Source organism: Pygocentrus nattereri, chromosome 16, assembly GCF_015220715.1.
Source record: "Pygocentrus nattereri isolate fPygNat1 chromosome 16, fPygNat1.pri, whole genome shotgun sequence".
In the NCBI taxonomy this organism is placed as follows: Eukaryota; Metazoa; Chordata; class Actinopteri; order Characiformes; family Serrasalmidae; genus Pygocentrus; species Pygocentrus nattereri.
Genome location: NC_051226.1, coordinates 19,454,791 through 19,479,194, shown reverse-complemented (window position 1 = coordinate 19,479,194; position 24,404 = coordinate 19,454,791). Strand labels below are relative to the sequence as shown.

Sequence of the window (24,404 nt, the reverse complement as noted above, 5' to 3'; positions counted from 1 at the left end):
GGTTTTCACTGCAATCTATGTTCTCATTTAAAAATGTTCTGTGACTGTTAAACCAGACAGGTACCTTCAGACGCATCAGGGGAGGCCATTCGTCTGGCTGCGGTAGAGGAGTCCTGTGGACAGCTGCAGGTGTGTTGTGGTTCAGTGGTTTAGCCCCCTCTAGTGGCCTTTTGTGGAAATGCACTTCATGCTGACACCCGCAGGTACTAAGCAGGCACGTCGCCATTAACACTGGAGGCAGTAATCATGCAGGCTTTAACATCTGAGTGAAAGTAGTTAGGCCTACAAGTGTTCTATTATTTTAAAAAGCCATACAGTGTAACACATTAACAACACAATATATAATGTAATATTCTACATGAAATATATTATATAGATCAAACTGTGCAAAAGTGTTTATTTGTACTTAGTCTATCTATCTATCTATCTATCTATCTATCTATCTATCTATCTATCTATCTATCTATCTATCTATATATCTATCTATATTTCCAAAAGTATTAACTCACCCACCCATATAATTGAATTCAGGTGTTTTAATCACTTCCATGTCCACAGGTGTATAAAGCCAAGTACCTAGGCATGCAGACTGCTTCTACAAACATTTGTGAAAGAGTGGGTCGCTCTCAGGAGCTGAGTATTCCACAGTCAACTGTCAGTGGTATTATAACAAAGTGGAAGCGATTGGGATCGACAGCAACTCAGCCACAAAGTGGTGGGCCACGTAAAATGAGTGGGGTCAGTGGTTGCTGATTTGCATAGTGCGCAGAGGATGTCAATTTTCTGCAGAGTCAATCACTACAGGCCTCCAAACTTCATGTGGCCTTCAGATTAGCTCAAGAACAGCGCAGAGAGCTTCATGGAATGAGTTTCCAAGGCTGAGCAGCTGCATCCAAGCCTTACACCACCAAGCGCAATGCAAAGCATCGAATGCAGTGGTGTAAAGTGCCGCCACTGGATTGTAGAGCAGTGGAGATGTGTTCTCTGGAGTGACCAATCACGCTTCTCCGACTGGCAATCCAATGAATGAGTCCGGGTTGGGCGATTGCCAGGAGAACGGTCCTTGTCTGACTGCATTGTGCCCAGTGTAAAGTTTGGTGGAGGGGGGATTATGGTGTGGGGTTGTTTTTCAGGAGTTAGGCTCGGCCCCTTAGTTCCAGTGAAAGGAACTCTTAATGCTTCAGCAGACCAAGAGATTTTGGATAATTTCATGCTCCCAACTTTGTGGGAACAGTTTGGGGATGGCCCCTTCCTGTTCCAAATTGACTGTGCACCAGTGCACAAAGCAAGGTCCATAAAGACACGGATGAGCGAGTTTGGTGTAGAAGAACTTGACTGGCCTGCACAGAGTCCCAGCCTCAACCTGATAGAACACCTTTGGGATGAATTAGAGTGGAGACTGCAAGCCAGGCCTTCTCATCCAACATCAGTGTCTGATCACACAAATGCGCTTCCTGAGGAGTGGTCAAAAATTCCCATAAACACACTCCTAAACCTTGTGGAAAGTCTTCCCAGAAGAGTTGAAGCTGTTATAGCTACAAAGGGTAGGCCAACATCATAATAAACCCGATGGATTAAGAATGGGATGTCACTCAAGTTCATATACGCGTGAAGCCAGACGAGTGAATACTTTTGGCAATATGGTGTATATACCGACCAGGCATAACATTTGTCCATTGACATGACATTTGTCCATTTGACCAGCTCCACTTATTATATAGCTGCACTTTGTTCTACAATTACAGACTGTAGTCCATCTGTTTCTCTGATACTTTGTTAGCCCCCTTTTACCCTGTTCTTCAGTGGTCAGGACCCCCATGGACCCTCACAGAGCAGGTACTATTTGGGTGGTGGATCATTCTCAGCACTGCAGTAACACTCATGTGGTGGTGTGTTAGTGTGAATCAGACACAGCAGTGCTGCTTTGGTGGACAGTCTGTAATTGTAGAACTACAAAGTGCACTTACATAGTAAGTGGAGCTGATCAAATGGACAATAAGCGTAGAAACAAGGAGGTGGTCATAATGGTATGCCTGATCAGTGTATATGCCATATACATTATGACGTCCAAATGTTTGCCAAATGTGATACCCCTTAGTGAAGTCGCCTACTTTGGTGAACTTACTGCTCATACAGGTGTTCATCTGGACACATATAACTTGCTTAACCCCTTAAATGGCCAGGGCCCACCGTCAGGCTCAAAGTTTTATTATACACTTCTATAACCTAAGAATAGCTCATCTTGTTTCCATCTAGTCACTTTTGGGATTATAAGGGGTTAATCTCCATAGATTTCCATTTAAAACCTTTGTGATAGAGTGTATATATATGGCTAGGGATAGCCTTAAACTAATTTTCCTTTCAAATTAATAATCTTAAATTCTGTCCATTGAGAATGTAAACTTTTAGGACCTTAAACTAAACAACATATAAAAGATATTTGTCTCTAATAGAAAACAGTGAGATATTCATTCTGTTCATATTCATGTATGCTTTACAACACAGATTGTAACATAGTAGCACAAACAGTTTGTTGCAAAGGTTTTAAGGGAAGACATTTTTTACTTGAAATGCTTTTTTTGAGAACATGGTTTTCCACATTGACTTTACATTTTCATTGCTCAAAAGTCAAAATCAACACATGCATTACTACTGTTATATTTCTTTATTTCTGCTTCTATGTCTTTTCCGAGACAAAAAAACATAGGAAAAAAGTGAAGGTCCATCTGTGTTTTAGGTGAAAGCCTTGGCTGCAGTGATTACACTGTGTGCAAATAGCAGGTTTTCCAGCAGTAGGTGTAAGATTGCTAGCTGCTGACATTCACAAGGCATGCCTTTGAAATATCATGGCCTTTGAGACAGGTCAGAGTCGCTATTAATGTCTCAGCCTACTTGAAAGTTTTACACTCTAGCGCTTCTCCTGGTTTGGAGTGTCTTCCAACTCAGTCAAGCAACCGTGTGCTGTTGTGGGTTGTAGTGTGAGGGTGTTGTTGTTGTTCTGGTTGGGAATTTGTGTTTGTAACTGTGTATTTGGCCATGTTTATAGACATGTTTTTAGTGGGGACCAAATATCTTCTATATGAAAAGAAAATGTTGACAATGTGAGAACTTTTGAGTGGATTCCACAATGGGGAAATGTGTGTTTACAAAAGTCAGAGATGACCCTTCAGTTAATACATTTCAAGTCAAAATGGCAGATAGTTTTTTTAGGAGCTATTCCTGAGGAGGTTAGATGTAATATAATCCACTTGCATAAAGATGGGGAAACTGAAAGAAAAGCAACGGGAGTCTCAAACTGGAGTTAAAATAATTACTACAAGAACTGTCACCATCATATAAACAGCACTTAAAACTTTAAAACTAAAACTTTTTGAGAGAAGAAAATTTAGCTACACTCTTGCTGCAGAAAATACAACTAAGCTCTAAGACTGAATAGGCGTGGAAAAACATCCCTGCAGGTTACTTAGAAAACCTAAAAGCAAGTCTACTGAAAGCAATGGAAGCTGTATTGAAGGTACAGCATAGACACACCCAATACTGAAGAAAATACTCGAGACATCTCTGTAATTTTTTGTTAAATATATATTTTCTGTGTTGCCTAAATGGCTATGTGACTTTAAATTGAATAAATGAAGGGTGGTCTCTGACTTTTGCACCATACTGTATATGTACATATGTATATTTCTCAAAATGGTCCAAATGCAACTTCATGTACTTCGATTCAACAGAATCCCATAAGTGGTCTGTCCCAGTCCGTCCCTTAATGAATATTAATGCAACCAGGTTTAAAACGGCAATATTGAGGTCACAGAGGCGGCGCTGCAGTGACAGTGAACTGTGAGCAGCTCAGCGTTTCTACTTTTGGCTCCTCCACTTTGGACGCACACTCAGATCTCAGGCACCATGTCCAAGCCACTGTCAGACCACGACAAGAGGAAACAGATTTCAGTGAGGGGACTCGCTGGTGTTGAGAATGTTACTGATCTCAAGACAAACTTTAATCGCCATCTTCATTTTACCCTGGTGAAGGACAGGAATGTGGCCACCAGGAGGGATTACTACTTCGCCCTTGCCAACACGGTCCGGGACCACTTGGTGGGCAGGTGGATCAGAACACAGCAGCACTACTATGAGAAGGACCCCAAAGTAAGTGAAGCTCACCTGGCTGGGTCATTCTTTTGGGCGATATTTTCATCACTTACAGCTACATAATTTTGCAAAAGCCTAAATAGACATGTGTGATAATACACATCTACTGAGCATATGCAAAGTCAGCAGTGTTAACCAACACCCCGCCTTACTCATTTAACTGCAAATGAGTATAAATCACATCAATACTCTGCAGACTACTGTAGCCTGCTTCTTCAAGCTGGCCATTTATCAGGCCTTATGCTCTATAGAAAAAAATTGCTCTGATACATCCTCAAAAGTACACAATAGGGTCCACCATCACTCAAAAGTGATTCTTCTCTATGTTAAGGAGAGCGCACAGTTAATATTCCTTTAGCAATATGAAAGGTTTTTCAGGAGTCATTTTTTGCTCTGCTAGCTGCCATAAAGTGTGTTACTTAGTTTATTTTTTAAGTAACAACATTTTTACAGACATCTAGACATTTGCCCGTGAGGCAGATGCATTGCAGAAGGTTCGGCAAAAACACATTAATGTCTTATTTATCCTTGACCTTCTCTCCCATAATCATTGATAGCATCCCTTTGTGATCACGTGGGATCAATCATGTAGCCATGTACTCAGGCATATCAGTATTTCATTTAATGCATCCCCACCTGGGCAGAAGGACTATATTCATAACTCTAATCTCAAAGCATTGTATGCAAGCTAAAAGTTGTGCATCAGTTGACAAGGCTGAAGAATAAAGGACGGATGAGAATGACCACTGTGCTTGGTGAAAGCAGTGTCATCAATCTTCCATTTCTGCATCTGATTGTGAGCTCTTGTGGTACTGATGACAGGTTTGACTCTTTCTGTTGTTGCTTAGAGATTGGATCAGCAGAGGTAAATGCTCATGTGGCAGAGCCGGATGATTTGTGTTTTGTTTAAATGCTGAAACATGCTAAGGTTTCATGTGCATCAAATCAGCCTTCTCCATCCAAAACTGCTGGTACTGTCAAGCTGTAGAGGCCTAATGAAATGGAAAATGAAATAAAAAAACCCTTAAAATCAGAAGTCCTTAAAAGACTGTGCCATCCAATATTTAATAACATGAATAGGAAATCTTGCTCTTGGCAAAAAAGGCAATTTATTACACTTTGATGTGGTTATTTCTCTTCTAGTTTTTAACTAACAGAACCATTCAGTTTCTTATACAGAAACATGCCTGAAGGACTGAAGGATGTCATCAATATGCTAGCAATATTCTGGCAAACTGTCTGGAATTATATATTTTCTGTATTCTGAACTGATATTTTACATTACATTCACACTGAACTTCATATATATATATATATATATATATATATATATATATATATATATATATATATCGCTGCTGTCAGAACAAAACCTCATATCTCCATTTTTGTCATTATTCAGTTTTTGACATAATTTGAAAAAGCCTCTACATTGTATGTAAATTTCATGATGGAACAAAAGAAGTGTTCCAAAATGTCTGGTTCCATTGACTTACATTGAAAATAAAGAAGGTTTTTTCATTCTCCTATAAAGTTATCATATCTCTAAAATCATAACTTTACAGGAGAAGAAAAAAAAACTTTTTATTTTGCTTTTAATGTAAGTCAATGGAACCAGACATTTTTGTCCAAGTCAGTCTGATCCATCAAGTTATGTCAAAAACGGAAAAACAACAAAAATGGACTGTTATATCATCACCATGAGTGTATTTTAGTCAGGTTATTAGTGAGAGATGAAACCTCAGCGCAATATCTCTGACCTTTCTCTCTGCAGTTAAAACCAAGGTTGCCAGCCGTTTAACGTATCTTTGATACAAAGGTCAAAAGTCATTCCCTTGCTGAAAGGTCATCACTGGAACTTGCATAGGATAAAATCCAGCCTGATATTAAAAGTCTAAATGTGTAGCCTTCCTCTCATCTGTCTCATGCTACCTTTTGTGCAGACTAATCAAACCTTTTCTTTTCTATGGGTTGTTTCAACAGGTGTGAATACTCCACTGAAACCAAATGAAAAAGATGAAATGTCACAAAAACCTGGCACAGACTTCAGAAAACGATGTAGATGTGAAAACAACCTAACAAACCTACATAGTACAGATACCCTGTAACTCTATACACATTTTTCAGTTTCACTCCAGTAAGGTCTTTATGTCTTCCCACAATAACCAGCCAAGTTCCAAAGTTACAGTAGTTTCTTCATGCACTGTCGAATGTACTTCTGTTGTTGGCCTTACAGTGTATCTCTGTCTAGTTCACTGGGCATTCTAAAAAAAGAGTTACCTAGTTGCCTTAAGGACCATGTTTGCCTGGTCACAAAAAAGAAAAGCACTATGGTGCAAAAGTCTGTGGTCAGTATCTCTGCCCCAAGCCAGATTCCCTCTTCTTATGATGGTGCAGCCTTATACACAGACCACATAGCCTTTGCTAGTGACCTCAGGGGTGGTTATTTTTACTCAGAGTCAGAATGCCAGTGTTACACAATACTACTGACCTTCCTCTCTCTCCACACCTCCTGTATCAGTTCCCCCAACATACACTTTCTCACCTCTGTCCATTTGGCCTCTTTTTACTGACCCAAGTCTCCAGTAGCAAGGGAAAAACTCCTACAACAGATCTTGGTAGCCACGCTGGCCCATAGTTCAATAGAGAAAGGGGACAGGGAATGAAAATAGCACCGAGTGTAGTCCTAAAATAGTCCTCAGACTGAAGGCGCTTCTCTGTGAGGAGGAATTTGGATCTCAGAAACGACATGCTCAAAGCATGGCTATACATCTGGGACAGAGATCAGTTTACATTTGCAACCTATTAGAGCAGACACTGTATGTGAACAGTAAATTGACAGATTCCACTATAATGTAAATATAGGCAATACAATGCAATACAACATTGTTTTTCTATCTGACATATTTGACATGTTCTTACTCAAAAGGTTAGCAATTATAGAATAAAAACTAAACTATAAATGATGCAGTGGAAGAAGACCACTTACTACAAAACTGCCTTTAAATGATTGTCCTGCTTTATGGCTGCAGTTTTCACCCACTTTTCATTGCAGATTTTCTCAAAGTCTTTCAAATTGCTTGGAAATGATGTGCTCAGCTAGGTTGAGCAAACCCAGCACCACTTCAACATCCCATCACACTGAAAACCCAATTCAACAATTCAAAAATTGCATTTTTTAAAATAAGAGTTTGATGTCATATGTGAAGATTATTATATATATATATATATATATATATATATATATATATATATATATATATATATATATGAAAACTGAGCAGCAAAAACTCGTCCATGGCAGCTTAGCCCTGCTTATTCATGCCCCACCCAATGTTAACCCTGTCTAAGCTAAACTTCAACTTTATGGGAATGTTCTTTGCTGTTTGTGTTCAATTTAATTTCTCTACACTCTTGAAAAAGATGGTTCTTCATTGATTCTCTGGTAAGTGGAATGGTTCTATTTAGAACCAGGAATCCTTTGTGGAACCAGTTCATGCTCAAATGGTTTGTTGCTTGGTGAAATGGCTTTTGAGATTGATGGAGAATGTGTTGTTTATGGTTCTATATAGCAGCCTAAATAGAACTTATGGTCCCTTTACTAAAGAATCCTTGAAGGACCATCTTTATAAAGAGTGTATTAGGCTAATCTTAACATAACCATAACCATAACAAGGCTTCTAAAATCCTTCATCAGCAATACTTTTAGCTATGAAGGCTATAGAAGTGTTGAGTTAACAGAGTTAACACCTTCAAATATTTTTATAAGTAAGCGTCAGAATACTTTTACAGCCACAACTAATCAGTCTTCTGATTAAAGTAGTTTAATTTCAAGCCTGATCATGTCTATTTTGCAGTATAAAAGGCACAGATGTTTCATTGTTATGGTGCATTCAGTGTAGGAACAGGTTTGCCAGGAATCTAACATCAAAATAGCCTACCTATAAGAAATACTGTTTTGTCTCTTTCCTTCTCTAGCGTGTGTACTACCTCTCTCTGGAGTTCTACATGGGCCGTACTCTGCAGAACACTATGGTGAACCTGGCCTTGGAGAATGCTTGTGATGAGGCTGTGTATCAGGTACCTGAACCACAAAATCTAGCCATTTCAAATGATTAAAACTTTAGAGAATCAAACCAAATCTATGATCCAGAAGGTTTTGCTAGTTGATCATACTGAAATCAGTATTCCTGTGTTCCTTAGCTTGGCTTGGACATGGAGGAGCTGGAGGACATTGAGGAAGATGCTGGGCTGGGGAATGGAGGCCTGGGCCGCCTAGCTGGTATGTGCCACTCTTTGTCTTCTCCCTTGCCTTCTCCATTTTGACATTCTACCTACCATTCTCTTCTCGGTTCTATGCAAAGAACTCAAGCAAATACAAAGATGTAATCACAACTTAGTTCAAAGCAATGTTAGTTCAGAGCTAAATCATCTGGTGCAGTATGCTCCTGGTAGAAGGCAAACAGGTCTGAATTTAAGACCCAGACTAATGCGGCCCAAAGTGTGTGGTGGCCAAGGGACAAAAGATACCGTGTACCCTGCCCAAGAGAGGGTTACCCCTTTAACTACGTCTGGTTCAAAAAGGCACCACTGGTGGAAGTGGCTGAAGCAAAATCCAGAAAATGTGAGGAGTTTAGATGGGCCATAGTAGAAGACTTTCCATTGCTTCATGGAGGTTCTGGACAATTGTCCAGCAACTCCGGAGTGCTTAGTTACTCAGCAGGGGTGGAGAAACTGTTCAAACTTCAAATGAGAATATTGTCATCAGTGGAAGGAGCACTGTGAAGAATTCCTAAACATGAGAGACAGACCTCCCTCACAGGGGTCAGGGCTAAAAGCTTCTGTGGTGTCAGACTATATTTCCCTGGTGGAGGTCACTGAGGTGTCAAGACACCAGGGGTAGATGAGATTCACCTGGAAATGCTTAAGGTTCTGGATGTTGTCAGGCTGTCATGGCTGACATGCCTCTGCAAAGTCACATGGACCTCAGGAACAGTAACCTTGGACTGGCAGACCAGGATGGTGGTTCTTATTTTTAAGAAAGGGGACTGGAGCATGTGTGCCAATTACTGGGGTAATTGTATCACACTGCTCAGCCGACTTGGGAAAGTTTATGCCAATGTGTCATAGTTGAACCTTGGATTAAGGAGGAACAAAGCATATTCTGTCCTGGCTTTGAAACAATGGACCAGCCTTTCACCCTCACACAGACTGTTGAGGGGGAATGGGAGTTTGCCAACCCAGTCTACATATCTACATTTTGTTAGATATTCTGTGGGAAGTCCTCTGAGAGTATGGGGTTCTGCTACTCCAGGCTATTCAATCATACTCCTGGAGTGAGAGCAGTGCCTATATACTCAGCATTAAGTCCGCCAAGGTTGTGCCTTGTTTCCACTACTGTCTGTGATATTCATGGACAGGGACTCAAGGCATAGCTGAGTTGAGGAATATATTATGTTTGGAGGCTGAAGGGTGGTGTAGCTGCTTTTTTTGCATGATCCATTTTGGATCCATCACATGGATGCCTGCAATGCTGGAGTGGTTTGCAGCTGAGTGTGAAATGGTGTGCGGATCATCACCTCCAGATCTGAGCCTATGGTCCTAGATTGGAAAAGGATGGCATGTCCACTCCAGGTGAAAGAAAGGACATACTTGAGATAGAGGAATTTAAGTAACTGGGGGTCTTGTTCATGAGTGATAGGAAGAGAGATCACTGCTGGAACAGGCAGCAGCAGATATGGGGTTGCTGTACCAGACTATAGTGGTGAAAAGGAAGCTAAGCCATAAGGCTCTCTGTTTACTGATCTACATCCCAACCCTCACCTACGGTCATGACCATTGGGTAATGACTGAAAAAATTAGATCACCGATGGTGGAAGTGGTGGAATTTTTTTGGCAGAATCGTGGGCTACATTCTACTTAATAAGGTGAGGAGCTGGGTCATCCAAGAGGAGCTCAAAGTAGAGTCAGTTAAGGTAGTTGGAGCCAGTTAAGGTGGTTGGAGCATTTTATTAGGATGCCCACTGGCCACCTCCTTTTCGACGTTTACCAGGCACGGCCTACTGGGGTGAGACTCTGAGGTCGTTCTAGGACCTGATGGAGAGATTATATCTCCAAGTTGTCCTGGGAGCGGCTCGGGGTCCCTCAGAATGGGTCATCTGGAATTCTCTGCTTTTTTCACCACAAGCCAAGCTGGATTATGCAGTTTAAGATGCTGAAAGAATTAATGAATGAATGAATAATTATAACTGTTATATATCATTGGCAATGTTTAAGGACATTGATTATGTTCAGGACAAGCACCAATGACTCTATAATGTCCTAATTAGAATGAATCTGTCTCTTGAAAATAGAGGCCAAAGCTAAGTGCGGCATCTGCAATGAACTGTCTTTTTAAAATATTTTTTTCACATTCCTTGTCATTCCTTTCTTTGTATCAACCTTTTTCCTTCCCCATATCACTGTCAGCTTGCTTCCTGGATTCCATGGCTTCTCTTGGTTTGGCTGCCTATGGCTATGGCATTCGGTATGAGTTTGGCATCTTCAACCAGAAAATTGTTAATGGCTGGCAGGTGGAAGAAGCTGATGATTGGCTGCGCTATGGAAACCCATGGGAGAAAGCTCGTCCTGAATACATGCGCCCTGTGCACTTCTATGGCAGGACAGAGCACCACCCAGATGGAGTGAAATGGGTAGACACTCAGGTAAAGTTAACAATATGTATGTTTGTTGAAGATGATAGAAGTCATGTGCTGGAATAAGTGTGGGTCTTTGCTTACTTGTTTGTGTTTATAGGTTGTTTTGGCCCTGCCATATGACACTCCTGTACCTGGCTACAGAAACAATGTTGTAAACACTATGAGACTGTGGTCTGCAAAGGCCCCATGCGAGTTCAACCTGAAAGACTGTGAGTTGCACAGATGCTTTTTCATTCAAATGAACACATTTTCTTTATTGGCCTAAAATAACTTAACATATGGAAAACTAATCTGCTTTATTTTAAGGAAAACACATGTCAGTATTAAGAACAATATTTATGAAAATTAGAGATAGCACTGGGTATTGGCAGGGCTGGATTAAGCTATTTTTCTAGCCCTGAGATTTGAAAATTTTGAGGCTCCTTTAGATAAAGAATTGCTATATAAAACAATGACAGCATATAAGGGTTTCAAACTTTGGTGAGGTGACTGGTGTGAAATTTTCAGGTAGCTGGATTGAGACTAAAGTGAGATTATCAATTTTTCATGCATAATGCTTGTCCATTTTTACACTACACTTATGAGCACTTATATAGCACTTATACACTACAGTATAAATATTAGCATGCAGACCTGTGATTCTTTATTCTTAGAGCAGCACTTATGAAACCAATTTTAGACCAAAAGTAAAGCATCACAACTGGCACAGCCTACTTTGTGAGAGCCTGAGGAAAAAAAATATTTTTAGCATGAGATTTGATAACCTTGCATAATGAAAAATATATCTTAATACTATACTAGTATTTGACAGCAACCCCATTCCTGTTCCACCCCAACCCCTCATTAGATAACATAAATATGGCTGAAGTAAAAAAAACATGTCAAAAATTCAAACTATTTTTAACTTATTGTTGCATGCCCCACTGTACTCACAAGGCCCTATGTTGCAGCCTATATAGCCTATATGGTTAGTCCAACTGTGGGTATGGGTATCAAGCAAAGTTCTGTATTAATATTAATTATTAATATTATAATTAATAATAATTTTATTATTATTAAAATTATTAATCAGTATTAATCCCATCAAGTCTTCTAACAAATCTAGCCTGAAATAACATGCATTCCAATTGTGTGATGTCAAATTGATAGCCTACTGTTAGATGCTCATCTTACAGGTTGAGCTTCAGCACAGAGGTTAGCAGTTTTTGAAGAAGCATTAGACCATCAGGTGTATTGGCTGATACAGCTAATCTTTCAGGTGTTTAATCCACATTATGGTAAAGAAAAAAACCTGTCAAACCAGTAATATAGGCAACATCTATTCTTCATAGAAGAAGAAACATTGATGAAAATGAAGCTAAGTACTGCAAAATATACACATAATATTAACAAATAACTGCGCTAACAAAATATTTAGCGTAATATTAATCTTAACATAAAAGTAAAAGGCATCCATAAACTTTTAATGAGCAATATACATACACAAACACAAATACACTCCTCAGACACAGACATAAACTCATTCTTGTTCTTCTTCTCAGTCAATGTTGGTGGCTACATCCAGGCTGTCCTGGACAGGAACTTGGCTGAGAACATCTCCCGAGTGCTGTACCCCAATGACAACGTTAGTAAACCACCCTTTGTCTCCATTTACCTTAACTATGTAATGTACTTTTATGTCAAAAGCAATATCAGACACGCACTGGGACTTTGTGTGTATTTGAAGCTGTAGAACAGGGGTGGCCAACCTTTCAGACACCAAGAGCCAGAACAATATGCTCATTACTACTAGGAGCCACGGGCTCTATTTACACAAACATTTATAGTTTTTAAACCCATTTTACCTACCTGTCATGTAGATGAGTTTAGTCTGGCTTCTGGCATTTTTTGTTTTCCACAATCTGTTTCAAATCTGGCTTGTATTCAGTTGTTGCTACTCAAAGCAGTTCTTTCACATGTGTATCAGCAAGAACAGAGCGATGCTTTGATTTCACATGTTTCAGGGTGGAAAATACTGATTCACAAACACAGGTGAAGCCGAACATTGACAGGAGCTTCAGTGCAGCTTGTTTTACATTGGGATACTTCTCCACAGGCATGATTTTCCAAAATTCCAAGGTTCCCTCACTTAGAACAGACCTGAGTCTGTCATCTTCAAAACGTTCAATCATCTCCATTTCAAATGTAGCTTCATCTGTCACCAATGGGGCTTTCAAAGAGTCTGAGTCAGCAGCAAAAGGGTTAACAAGGAATGTAATTCGTGGCCTTTTCAGCTGTAGATCATGGAATCTCTCCTCAAAGTTCTGTTGCAGACTTTCAAGAAGTGTTGCATAGTGTGCAGTTTTCCCTTTTAGGACCTTTGCTGCTTGGGCACATGCATTTGACACAGACTGGAAATGTGTTAGTTCTCCCTTTTTAAGATGAGTTTTAAACAGCTTGAGTTTGTTAACAAATGCAAATACTGACTGCACTAGATCAGGTAGCATCTTGAATTTCCCCTGGAGATCAAGGCTCAGGCTGTCCTAGTGGTGCAGCATGTCCACCACTTTGGTGTGCAGTGAGATAAAGTGGCGCTAAAGATAGGAAGCTTTAAAATTGGATAATGACGTTTGGCATATCAAACAGAACGGCTTCCCGTTCCGCTCAATTAAAAATACAAATCCTCCCACTCAGGTAAGAAGGTTTTGTGTTCATCTTCATATTTTCGTTTGGCTTTACATTTGCCCGACGCTGCCACGTTTCGGCGGTTGGATAGCTAGTAGCCTGGCTCAGCGCGTGGTTCTGCTGACGTTCTCCATGCAGGGGGAGGGGCGGGGGTGTAGCATCACCGTGGCAACAGACTTTGGCTTCTTCCAGCGCGGAAAATATGCCAACGTATGCTACAAGCGGGCAACTTGTTGGCCACATCTGCTGTAGAATAAGGGAATAACGTAGCATATCAAATTTAATCAAAAGACCGGTATGTGGGCTGGAACTGCTACTCTACACTCAGGCCGGCACCCGCTGCTTGCTGAGGACAGTAACTGACGAACATGTGTGTTCACCTCAGAGTCTCCAAAAGTGTCCAGTAACACCAGAAAAAGTCGCTAGTCGCTTTAAAAAAAGTCGCTAGAGGGGTCTGAAAAGTCGCTAAATATTGCTAAGTTCGGCAATAATATGGTCAGCTCACCATGGTCACGCTGGTTAAGCAGCATACCAGCATCTAAAACCCAACATACGCTGGTTTTGCCAGTGAATAGCCATGCTGGTCTATGCTGTTTTCTCTAGCAGGTAAACCTAACACAATTGGATGCGGTTTGAGGTGAGTGTGTGGTGATTCAGGCACGCCCAGTGCGAAACTAAAGATGAACATGCATCGAACTGTCATTATAAAATCGATATACTTCTCTGTGCAGTTCTTTGAAGGCAAGGAGCTGCGTCTGAAGCAGGAGTATTTTGTGGTGGCTGCCACGCTACAGGACATCATCCGCCGCTTCAAGGTCTCCAAGTTTGGCTCCAGGGAAATTGCGCGCACTGACTTCAACAAACTCCCTGAAAAGGTGCGCCTGTTCATCATATCATCATGCTGATACACATACATCAGCTGATATAGACATATTTAGATGCTTTGAAGAAATACAACTATCAGAACTTATCAGTTCTACAGGACAGATCCTGGCTGATTCTACAAAACGTTCACAGTACTGAGCCATGTTTGTCTCTTTTCTGCCCTCAGGTGGCCATCCAGCTGAATGACACCCACCCTGCCCTTGCTATTCCTGAGCTGATGAGGGTGCTGGTTGATGAAGAGAAGCTGCCGTGGGATAAGGTAAGAAAAATCGAGATATGAGATGTTGTGGTCTCCTAATGTTTAATCTTATTTCACACAACATTAATTATCTTCCAAAACAACAACACTGAAAGGCAGTGTTAGACTTTCCAACACTATACACTACCACAAAAAGTAGGTTCTTCAAGGGTTCTTTAGCGAAGGCAATTTGGCAGCTCTCTTTAGAACCATGAGTTGTATATAGAAACATTTTCTAAGCTTGACATCGTAACCATAGAACATTTTTAGTGCTGTATACTGTATAAACCAAAAGGGTCTATATAGAATCATATACAACACATTCTCCCTCAATCTGACAAACAGTTTCACCATGCAAGAGCCATTTAAGCATGACATGGTTCTGTATAGAACTCATGGTTTAAAATAGAACCATTTCCTTTAGTAAACCCTTAAAACCCCTTAAAAACAATCTTTTAAGCGTGTAGAGAACAGAACATCACTGAGCTCTTTGCTGAGCTCCAAACATCATTTCTTATTTTAACATGTTTTGATATATCTGGAATACTGCCAAAGTATTGCATTAGAAGATCGTTTGCAGTGAAAGATGTTCAGTAGAGCCTTTATTTCTGGTTATAGGCCTGGGATATCACTGTCAGGACTTGTGCTTATACTAACCACACAGTGCTGCCTGAGGCTCTGGAGCGCTGGCCTATTGACCTGTTCCAGAACCTGCTGCCCCGTCACCTCGAGATCATCTACGAGATCAACCGCCGTCACCTGGAGGTCAGACACACACACACACTCACACCATACAGACTGAATATTGAGACTTGAAAGTAATGTGTAGTAATGTGACTTGAAAGTAGTGTTTGGGCAGAGTGTATTTGTGGCTTTTAACCCCTTAAACTCCAGCCTTATTATTAACCTTAATACTTCAGTAACTATATTTAATATAGTAAACTATAGTCAGCCATAAATTATAAATGAATCCTTAACTAACATGTACTACATATGTTATTATTTATCCTAAAAATGTCAAATATAAATTAATCATTAACTGACTTGTACTAAATATGTTATTAAAAACTCATTTTCACTTATTTTTAATCTCCTCAAATATACCAACTGAAAAATGAATAACTTGCACTTGGCTATTCTGACTGGAAATGAACCAAATCCCTGGAGCAAAAGTTCTTCAGTAATCAGTAATACAGTTTGTGAAACTAATATGTATGCAGTCATATATATTTTGAGTTTTCTGTATTTGGCTGTGCAGCGTGTGGCTTCCCTGTTCCCTGGTGACACAGACCGTATGCGCCGCATGTCACTGATTGAGGAGGGAGGAATAAAGAGAGTGAACATGGCCCATCTGTGCATCGTTGGCGCCCACGCAGTCAATGGTGTAGCACGCATTCACTCGGACATCCTCAAAGCTACTGTGTATGTATCAGGTGCAAAATACACACACACACACACACACACTTAATGGTATCCTGTTCACAGCTTCCTATATGCATAATATGGAATGTGTTAACAGGTTTAAGGATTTCTACGAGATGGATCCACACAAGTTCCAGAATAAAACCAATGGCATCACTCCCCGCCGCTGGCTGGTCATGTGCAACCCTGGTCTGGCTGAGGTCATTGCAGAGGTTAATGCTTAATTTAGGCTGACTTTAAATTTAGTGAAGTTAAAAATAGAGTGGTCTCTAATACTGATCTTGGAGTGACCCTGTACTGACCCTGAACTCTCCCTGCTTTAATGCACTTCTTTTTAAATGCATGAAGTGTTGGGATACTCTAGAACTAATACCATCTATAGTCGAGCCTACACCAATAACAAAAAAGGTACTAAAATGGTCTATTCATGTGAACCCTTCAGTAGATGGTTCCTTAAAGAGCCAGTTTTTGTAAATGAGATGTACAAGTATGAAAAACCTTTGTAAAGTTTAAGGAACCTCCATATAATGTAAAGGTTTTATACCAGTTAAATGTTTTTCATATTCTGTCTGTAAAAACAAACAACTATTTGGGAATCATTATTTTTTAAGACTTAAAATAATTCTAAAATACAGCTGGGTTTTCAGGCTAGTGTTTTTGTAAATGTACTGTTAGCCTTTCAGTGTCTGACCACTGTTAGCAGTCTCACACACACACACACACACACACACACACACACACACACACACACACACACACACACACACACACACAACCACACACATTTTCTAAGCTGCTTCCCCTTTGGGTCGCGGTGGGGTGCTGGAGCCTGTCCCAGCGGTCTTAGGGCGGAAGGCAAGATACACTCTGGACTGGTCACCAGTCCATTGCAGGGCAGACAGACAGACATACACAGTCATGTTAACAGTCAATGTGACATTTAATTTGAATCTCATTTTGTGTTTTCCAATAATTATACTCTCATTACATCCACATTTATCTCTCTCTGTGGTTGTATAGAGAATTGGAGAGGACTTCATCCGAGACCTGGACCAGCTGAAGAAACTACTGAAATTTGTAAATGATGAGGCTTTCATTCGTGATGTTGCCAAAGTCAAACAGGTGAGAAAGACACTGAGCATTTCTCCTAATTCTAACTTTAGCAGGTGTAACATTTCCAATGTGCATTGCCTTCAAATCAAGGATGTGTATAAATATTTTTTGCTAACATTGTCTTTATTGATTTTAAGAAAATGTCATGTTTACCACAACATTATAAACATATCTAAACCCCCCCTCCAAAAAAAATAAAATAAACAAAATTATTAAAACATAATTCACATACATATGCATATACATACATATACACACACATACCGCTTGCATGCCCATACACATACATTCACACGCACATATACATACATACACATATACATGAAATTTAAAATAATTGTAGATAAGTTGAGGGTATTGTAAGAGTATTAAAGTTATCAAATCATTGTTTACTTGCATTAATTCTGAGCATTGGATGGGGGAAAAAAATGGTGTTACATATTTTAAGTTGCAGAGGATTACTTATATTTTATGTTCTTACAACATTTGAGTTAAATCAGTATTCTCTAGATATTTGACGAATGGACCCCAAATACTATAAAAGGATGAGTATTTACCTTTGATAGCATAAGACATTTTTTATAAGGGCAAAGTTAAGATAATTCACATACCCATTTATCTATACCTGGCACACTTGTTCTTTTCCATGATACAGCAATAACTCTTTTAGCTAATAATATACCAATTTCTAAAAACTGTTAATGTCTTTTCCTGATTTTGTAATTCATTGGATATATATCCAATAGGAAGAGCTTTGGGTCCATTGGTATCTGTATACGCAGGATGTCCTGAATACAGTCCCTCACTGCTTCCCAGTATCGTCTTATATAGACACACTGCCACAGACAGTGAAAGAATGTCCCTTTTTCTTTAGCATGTGTATAAATATTTAATTAAGGATTTTTTATATCATATCACAACATGGTGCACTGTTGCCAAAGGCCAAGAGTTGACCTACGCGGTGTTCACTCTTGCTGTTCACTGTTGTTATAGGAGAACAAACTGAAGTTCGCCACACACTTGGAGGAGCACTACAAAGTGAAGATCAATCCCAACTCCATGTTTGATATACAGGTCAAGAGAATCCATGAGTACAAGAGACAGCTGCTCAACTGCCTGCATATTATCACTTTCTATAACCGTGAGTGCTCCCACTTTTATTCCGCTTCTTCACACCCATCTTCACATCTATCCATTACTCATCCCACATCCATGACTCCTTCTCAGAAATCTAATTAAAATTATTCCTACAGGCATCAAGAAGGAGCCCAACAAGCAGTGGTCTCCCAGAACCATCATGATTGGTGGAAAGGTATGCTGACTTTACAGCACACAGTTAAAATGGACACACTAGTGCAAGAATCATATCCACTTCATGGAATTATATCCAAGCAGATTTAAGTGTTCAGTTTGTCACAGATTTTATGCTCTTGCTGCTCCAGGCTGCCCCAGGCTACCACACAGCTAAGATGATTATTCGTCTTATCACAGCTATTGGTGAAGTGGTCAACAATGACCCAGTGGTGGGTGATCGCCTTAAGGTCATCTTCCTGGAGAACTACAGAGTCACCTTGGCTGAAAAAGGTGCTCCATTACATCTAAGGCACAGAGTGTTATGTTTTCTTCATCAGTTCCATTTCTAAGGCCAATAAGACCTCTAGAATTCCTGCTTTTGATCTATAACTCTTTGTTTCCCCATACTGCAGCTGTCCCTGCTGCCGACCTGTCTGAGCAGATCTCCACAGCTGGCACAGAAGCTTCCGGAACAGGCAACATGAAATTCATGCTGAATGGTGCTCTGACCATTGGCACCATGGATGGAGCAAACGTGGAGATGGCTGAGGAGGCTGGAGAGGACAACATTTTTATCTTCGGCATGAGGGTTGAAGATGTGGAGGCCATGGACAAGAAGGGGTGAGAGAAGTATCACATGGAGATATAAAACCTGCTTAGTATTCTTAAAATAGAATTAAACAGATTTTTCAGTATTTCAGCGTAATCAAATCATTAAGATGTAAACAAAGTCAATGATAGTGGTTTAAAGTAGAAATGTGGTAGAGAATATTGCTGTTTATAATAAGGACAATAAGAGCCAGCTATTCAAAGGAGTTTAATGCCTCCAAAGGCTACCTATGAGGAAGCTACTACAAGAAATAGTTACAAATATTCTGTTTATTTAAAATGTTCATGATGGAGAGGCAAAATTGTTCACATAGAGAACTTTTCAGACCATTATATAACCATTATATAGACCACTATATTACTATTATTAACATTACATATAAAACCTTCATTGTCCATTCTGGACTGCAATAAAAATACTTATATTTGCACAACTACAACAACTGACTTAACTCAAGAGAATTATGCAGAAATTTTGAGAAATCAATGGAATTCTCCTCAAATGTGATCAAAATGGGTTTGATGCACATGGTACAGGAATACTGACGCGGGTGGAACATATAGTGACTTAGTAGCATATTGTTGTCTCCACTGTTTTGTCAAAAACATTCTTATTAACGTAATTTACAAAAACTTAACTATTTTTCATGATGTTCCCACAATATAAAGGGCCTCTGCCATTTTCAAACTGTAAAGTAATGATTTTTTTTTATGATAGCAATGATGTGGTGATGATGTATTTTTAACCATTTTGTTTTAAAAGTAGTTTTAGATTATTCCAAAATATACTGGTCCTCCTTTCTACAGATATAATGCTTCTGAGTACTACAACCGTATTCCGGAACTAAAGCAAGCTATTGACCAGATTGCAGGAGGCTTCTTCAGTCCCAAGCAGCCTGACCTCTTCAAGGACATTGTCAATTTGCTGATGCATCATGACAGGTACAGACAGTGTGGCAAGTTATATGTGCGCATGCTCTCACACGCATGCTCAGCATGTAAAACGTTACTGTTCTTCAGACGAGCTCATCTGCATAGTACCTACAAGCTATTTTAACCCTCCTATTATGTTACGGGTCAAATTGACCCGTTTCAAGGTTTGAAGATCTAGGAAAAATAGTTAAAAGTATTTTTTCAGCATCAAACTTCTTCTGCTTGCCTTAAATAGTGTAGTCAACACATAATATGAAAATGGTTCATCTCACATATTTGTAACCACCCCCTGCATGTTTATATCACATAGATACTGTTCGGGTCAATATGACCCAGCAGTCAAACTAGAGGTAAAAGGGTGTCAAAAATGTCAGAGCATTTCTTTCTTTGCAACTGTGAGGCATATTTTACCCCAATCACACACACACACACACACACACACACACACACACACACACACACACACACACACACACACACACACACAGAGAGAGAGGGGTGCAGATGTTATGACTTTTACCTTATAGAAACCATTTATGTTCTCGCGGGTAAACTCCACCCACATTCAGTGGACACTAAACAGGGGAAGGGCAAAATATAAAAGATGCTCTGCATGGGAATACACCCAACATTACGCTCTGTCAAGCAGCCCAGACCTTTACAAAATGAGCAGCCGAAGCAAAAGGATGACAGTCCAGGAGGCTCTGGATGTTATCATTGATCATGACAGTGAAACAGAGGAGGATGTGTCTGAAGACGAAGACTATCTTGAGCTAAATTCTGATTCTGATGATTCTGATTTTGAACCAGATGAGGGAATTGCTATTCCTATTCCTCCAAGCAATACATTTGTGTCAAAAATGGTGAAATGCAGTGGTCTTCATCCCCAAATGTGCGTCAGGCAAAACTGTCTGCAGAAAACATAAAGACAGTGCCAGGGCCCACTAGGATGTCACTGAGTCGTGTGACTGACATCCAGTCAGCCTTTGAGCTGGTCATGCCAGATTCAATACAAAAAAATCATTCTGGAAATGACAAATCTAGAAGGGTGGCGTGTTTTGGGGAAGTGGAAGGAGCTGGACAAAACACATTTAGATGCATATTTGGGGCTCCTCATCCTGGGGGGGGTCTATAAGTCGAATGATGAATTGACAGCCGGTCTGTGGGATGCAGAGTCAGGCAGGGCTATATTTCGAGCCACAATGTCTCTGGAGACTTTTCATATTTTCTCCAGAGTAATTCGATTTGATAATCGTGAGACAAGGGCTGATAGACGGGAGAGAGACAAGCTGGCAGCTATTAGGACAGTGTGGGACAAGTGGGTAGAGCAACGTCCACTACTCTACAACCCAAGCCTTAATATCACAGTGGATGAAAGGCTGGTGCCAGGTCTGCAGGCCATCTGATGATGTCAAGATAAACATGACCTGTGTGAAATGTGCAAAATTCATTTGCACAAAACACAGTGTGATGACATGTCACTCGTGTGCTGTGTAGATAGTAGTTCATTTCTGGTTCATAGTGCATGCATGTAAAACTATTGTGTTTTTTATGTTGGCATTTCAAAAGTAATAAAGTAGTGAAACATTAAAAAAAGTTTGAACATGTATTTTTTTAAATGAAAAACGAGTGAATTATCCTAATTGAACCATTACCTGTTACAGGTAAAGAACACCATTGCACTAAATATTGGTAGAATAATTAGTAATGGAGTTAGTAATTAAATATTCACACTGCTTGTTAGGATTTTTTTGGTCTCAGACATCTTTTGGGTAAACATGTACCGGGTCAAATTGACCCGGGAACACCATGGCTGTTCCTGACAAATTAACATAACAGGAGGGTTAAGATAACGGATTAAGGAAACATGTGACCCATGTCTGCGCTTTCTGTGTCAAAAAACCCCCAACAGGTTTAAAGTGTTTGCAGATTATGAAGACTACATAAAATGCCAAGAGAAAGTCAGTGCTCTGTACAAGGTAAGTGATGTCACTTCTTGTGGCCTCTCAAATGCTGGCTTTAAAATTCACATGCTTGAACTAATCTCCTTTTCATTTCTGAACTATCACTCCCAACAGAAACCCAAGGAATGGGTCAAGAAGGTGATCTATAACATCGCTGGTTCCGGCAAGTTCTCCAGTGATCGCACCATTTCTCAATATGCTCGTGAGATTTGGGGCGTAGAACCTAGTCTGGAGAAGATTGCGGCTCCTGACGATCCAAAATAAACCACAAAGGCCACTTGAGCCCAACCCTGATCCCAATACTACAGGAAGAGCTAAGAGCAAAGCAGCTCTAGATATGTTTCTGAATTGAATGCACCGAATTACCTGTCTATTTAATTGTTTTCCATTGTGGTCACACCATACCTCTCAGCTCCCACCACACACACATGCTCACGCAAACGCAGTCTGTCAATCTTCAATCTTTAATAGCCTATCTGTCATTAAACAGTCTTACTTGTCTGAGATTCATTAAAATTCATTTAAAGACTTCATTAATGTTCAACTGAAGTGCCTCGTCCCAGCCACTATCACCATGTGTTTGACATGTGCTACATCTTCTGCATTGACAATGCACTTTCTACTGTGACAGTGCATTCTGTTTTACACTGTGTAATGCTGTAACTGTAGGTGGGATTTCTGTGTTTTATGAATGCTTTTTGAGTCTTGAACAGTTTAAACACTCCACATCTGAAGTGAAATCCAATGCAAATAAGGTGTGCTACTCTTTCATATTGATGCCTTGTCTCTCCAGAAAACACAATGCTTCAGAAAGGATTGGTTGGATATTTATCCTGAGAGTTACTGATTGTTTGGTAGCTTATTCTTCAAATGATAGGCATACAGATGGGATTTCAAGGCAACTGCAACGTCTAAGGCAAAGCATTAGGTAGGGTTTCTAAGTATGAGCAAATCTGTATTAACTGGTGTTATTTGTTATGAATTCAAGATTTTTTGTTTTTTCAGCTGGAACATGTTTTTTTGTAATGGGAGAAAACACACTGGTAAAGTCCCATACTCTAGTTAATGAATAGCACTCTCTGAGGTGAATTAAAAAGCCTTTGAAGACAATTCTATAATCCAAAATATAATTACCTTTTTATCAGTGATGTTTTTTCAAAGCACTACACTGTTAATAATAAATGAAGTAAACAGACACATGGGCTCCATTGCATTTTTTTTTGGATTACGTCAACTTCTGAATGAAACCTGTGAACTGGTAAAATATTAGAAGTGTTAGAAGTGATCTCTGGCACATTTACTTGCACAGACGTGTGTAAAGATACACACATCTGTGTGTATGTGACCAGGGTCCAAACCTTGGCATGAGTTGATTATAAACTGTTAAGACGTGCATTCTTGTAATGGGTTACCTGTCACCAATGTTACTTAACACGGTCTATGACCCAGGCGTAGCAAAGGCTAAATCCTTACCATGTCATCTTTCAGACTGAACATTTGGAGCCAGAACATTCATAACAGTATATGCTCTGTCACAATAGGTTTCCTTGAGCTCATTGAACCAGAGGTATTCATTCGGGCATGTCATGCAGCCCCTGACTGGGGTGAAGGAGATTTCAGACAGGAAGCCGAAACAAAACAAATGCTGGCCCACCTGTGAGCTAGGGTCACTCAGAGGACATCATCTCAAAATATTTCACTTACAGAAAATGAAGTGCTCTTTCTAGGTTTTACCTTATATAATTGTGATAATAATTGTAAGCTGTTGAGCTCTGTTTTATAAACACTATTATAATCTATATACTCTGCTCACATTGGCTTTATCTATAAATTATGATGGTTTATTGCTAATTTCCCATAGTAGAAAGAACCATAGTGCATCTGCTTCAGTGGCTTATTATACAACCTGTGTTTTTACTGGAGGGAGACTTGTCACTTTTAACATTTTGACAAACTGTTTCTAACAAAATAAAATGGTTCTCTAATTCTTTAAAGAGCCCATATCATATCACATCACACCCTATATCAAGGTGTGCATAATTATTAGGCAGCTTTTTTCTTTAGGCAAAATGGGCCAAAAAAGAGATTGAACTGACTCTGAAAAGTCAAAAATGACCAAAAGTCTCTCAGAGGGATGCAGAACTCTTGAAAGTGCTAAGATATTGGGGCGTGATCACAGAACCATCAAACGTTTTGTTGCAAATAGTCAACAGGGTCGCAAGAAATGTGTTGAGAAAAAAGACGCAAAATAACTGCCAAGGATTTGAGAAGAATCAAGCATGAAGCTACCAGGAACCCATTATCTTCTAGTTCTGTCATATTCCAAAACTGCAACCTAGCTGGAGTATCAAGAAGCACAAGATGTTCAGTGCTCAGAGACGTGGCCAAGGTAAGGAAGGCTGAAACCCGACCACCACTGAACAAGACACATAAGCT

General features: G+C 39.8%; 1 protein-coding gene across 1 annotated transcript; it reads left to right on the top strand.

Moving 5' to 3' along the window:
* Positions 1-3,830: 3,830 nt before the first annotated feature.
* pygma (phosphorylase, glycogen, muscle A) lies at positions 3,831-23,165 on the top strand. Its single transcript, XM_017698727.1, has 19 exons — positions 3,831-4,146; positions 8,128-8,229; positions 8,353-8,431; positions 10,618-10,853; positions 10,945-11,056; positions 12,389-12,471; positions 14,243-14,386; positions 14,563-14,655; positions 15,253-15,399; positions 15,893-16,056; positions 16,154-16,268; positions 17,077-17,178; positions 18,163-18,310; positions 18,423-18,481; positions 18,612-18,753; positions 18,876-19,083; positions 19,879-20,013; positions 21,917-21,983; positions 22,083-23,165. Exons 1-19 carry the CDS (start codon positions 3,904-3,906, stop codon positions 22,230-22,232), a joined length of 2,529 nt encoding a protein of 842 aa, XP_017554216.1. The 5' UTR covers positions 3,831-3,903; the 3' UTR covers positions 22,233-23,165.
* The last annotated feature ends 1,239 nt before the right edge of the window (positions 23,166-24,404 follow it).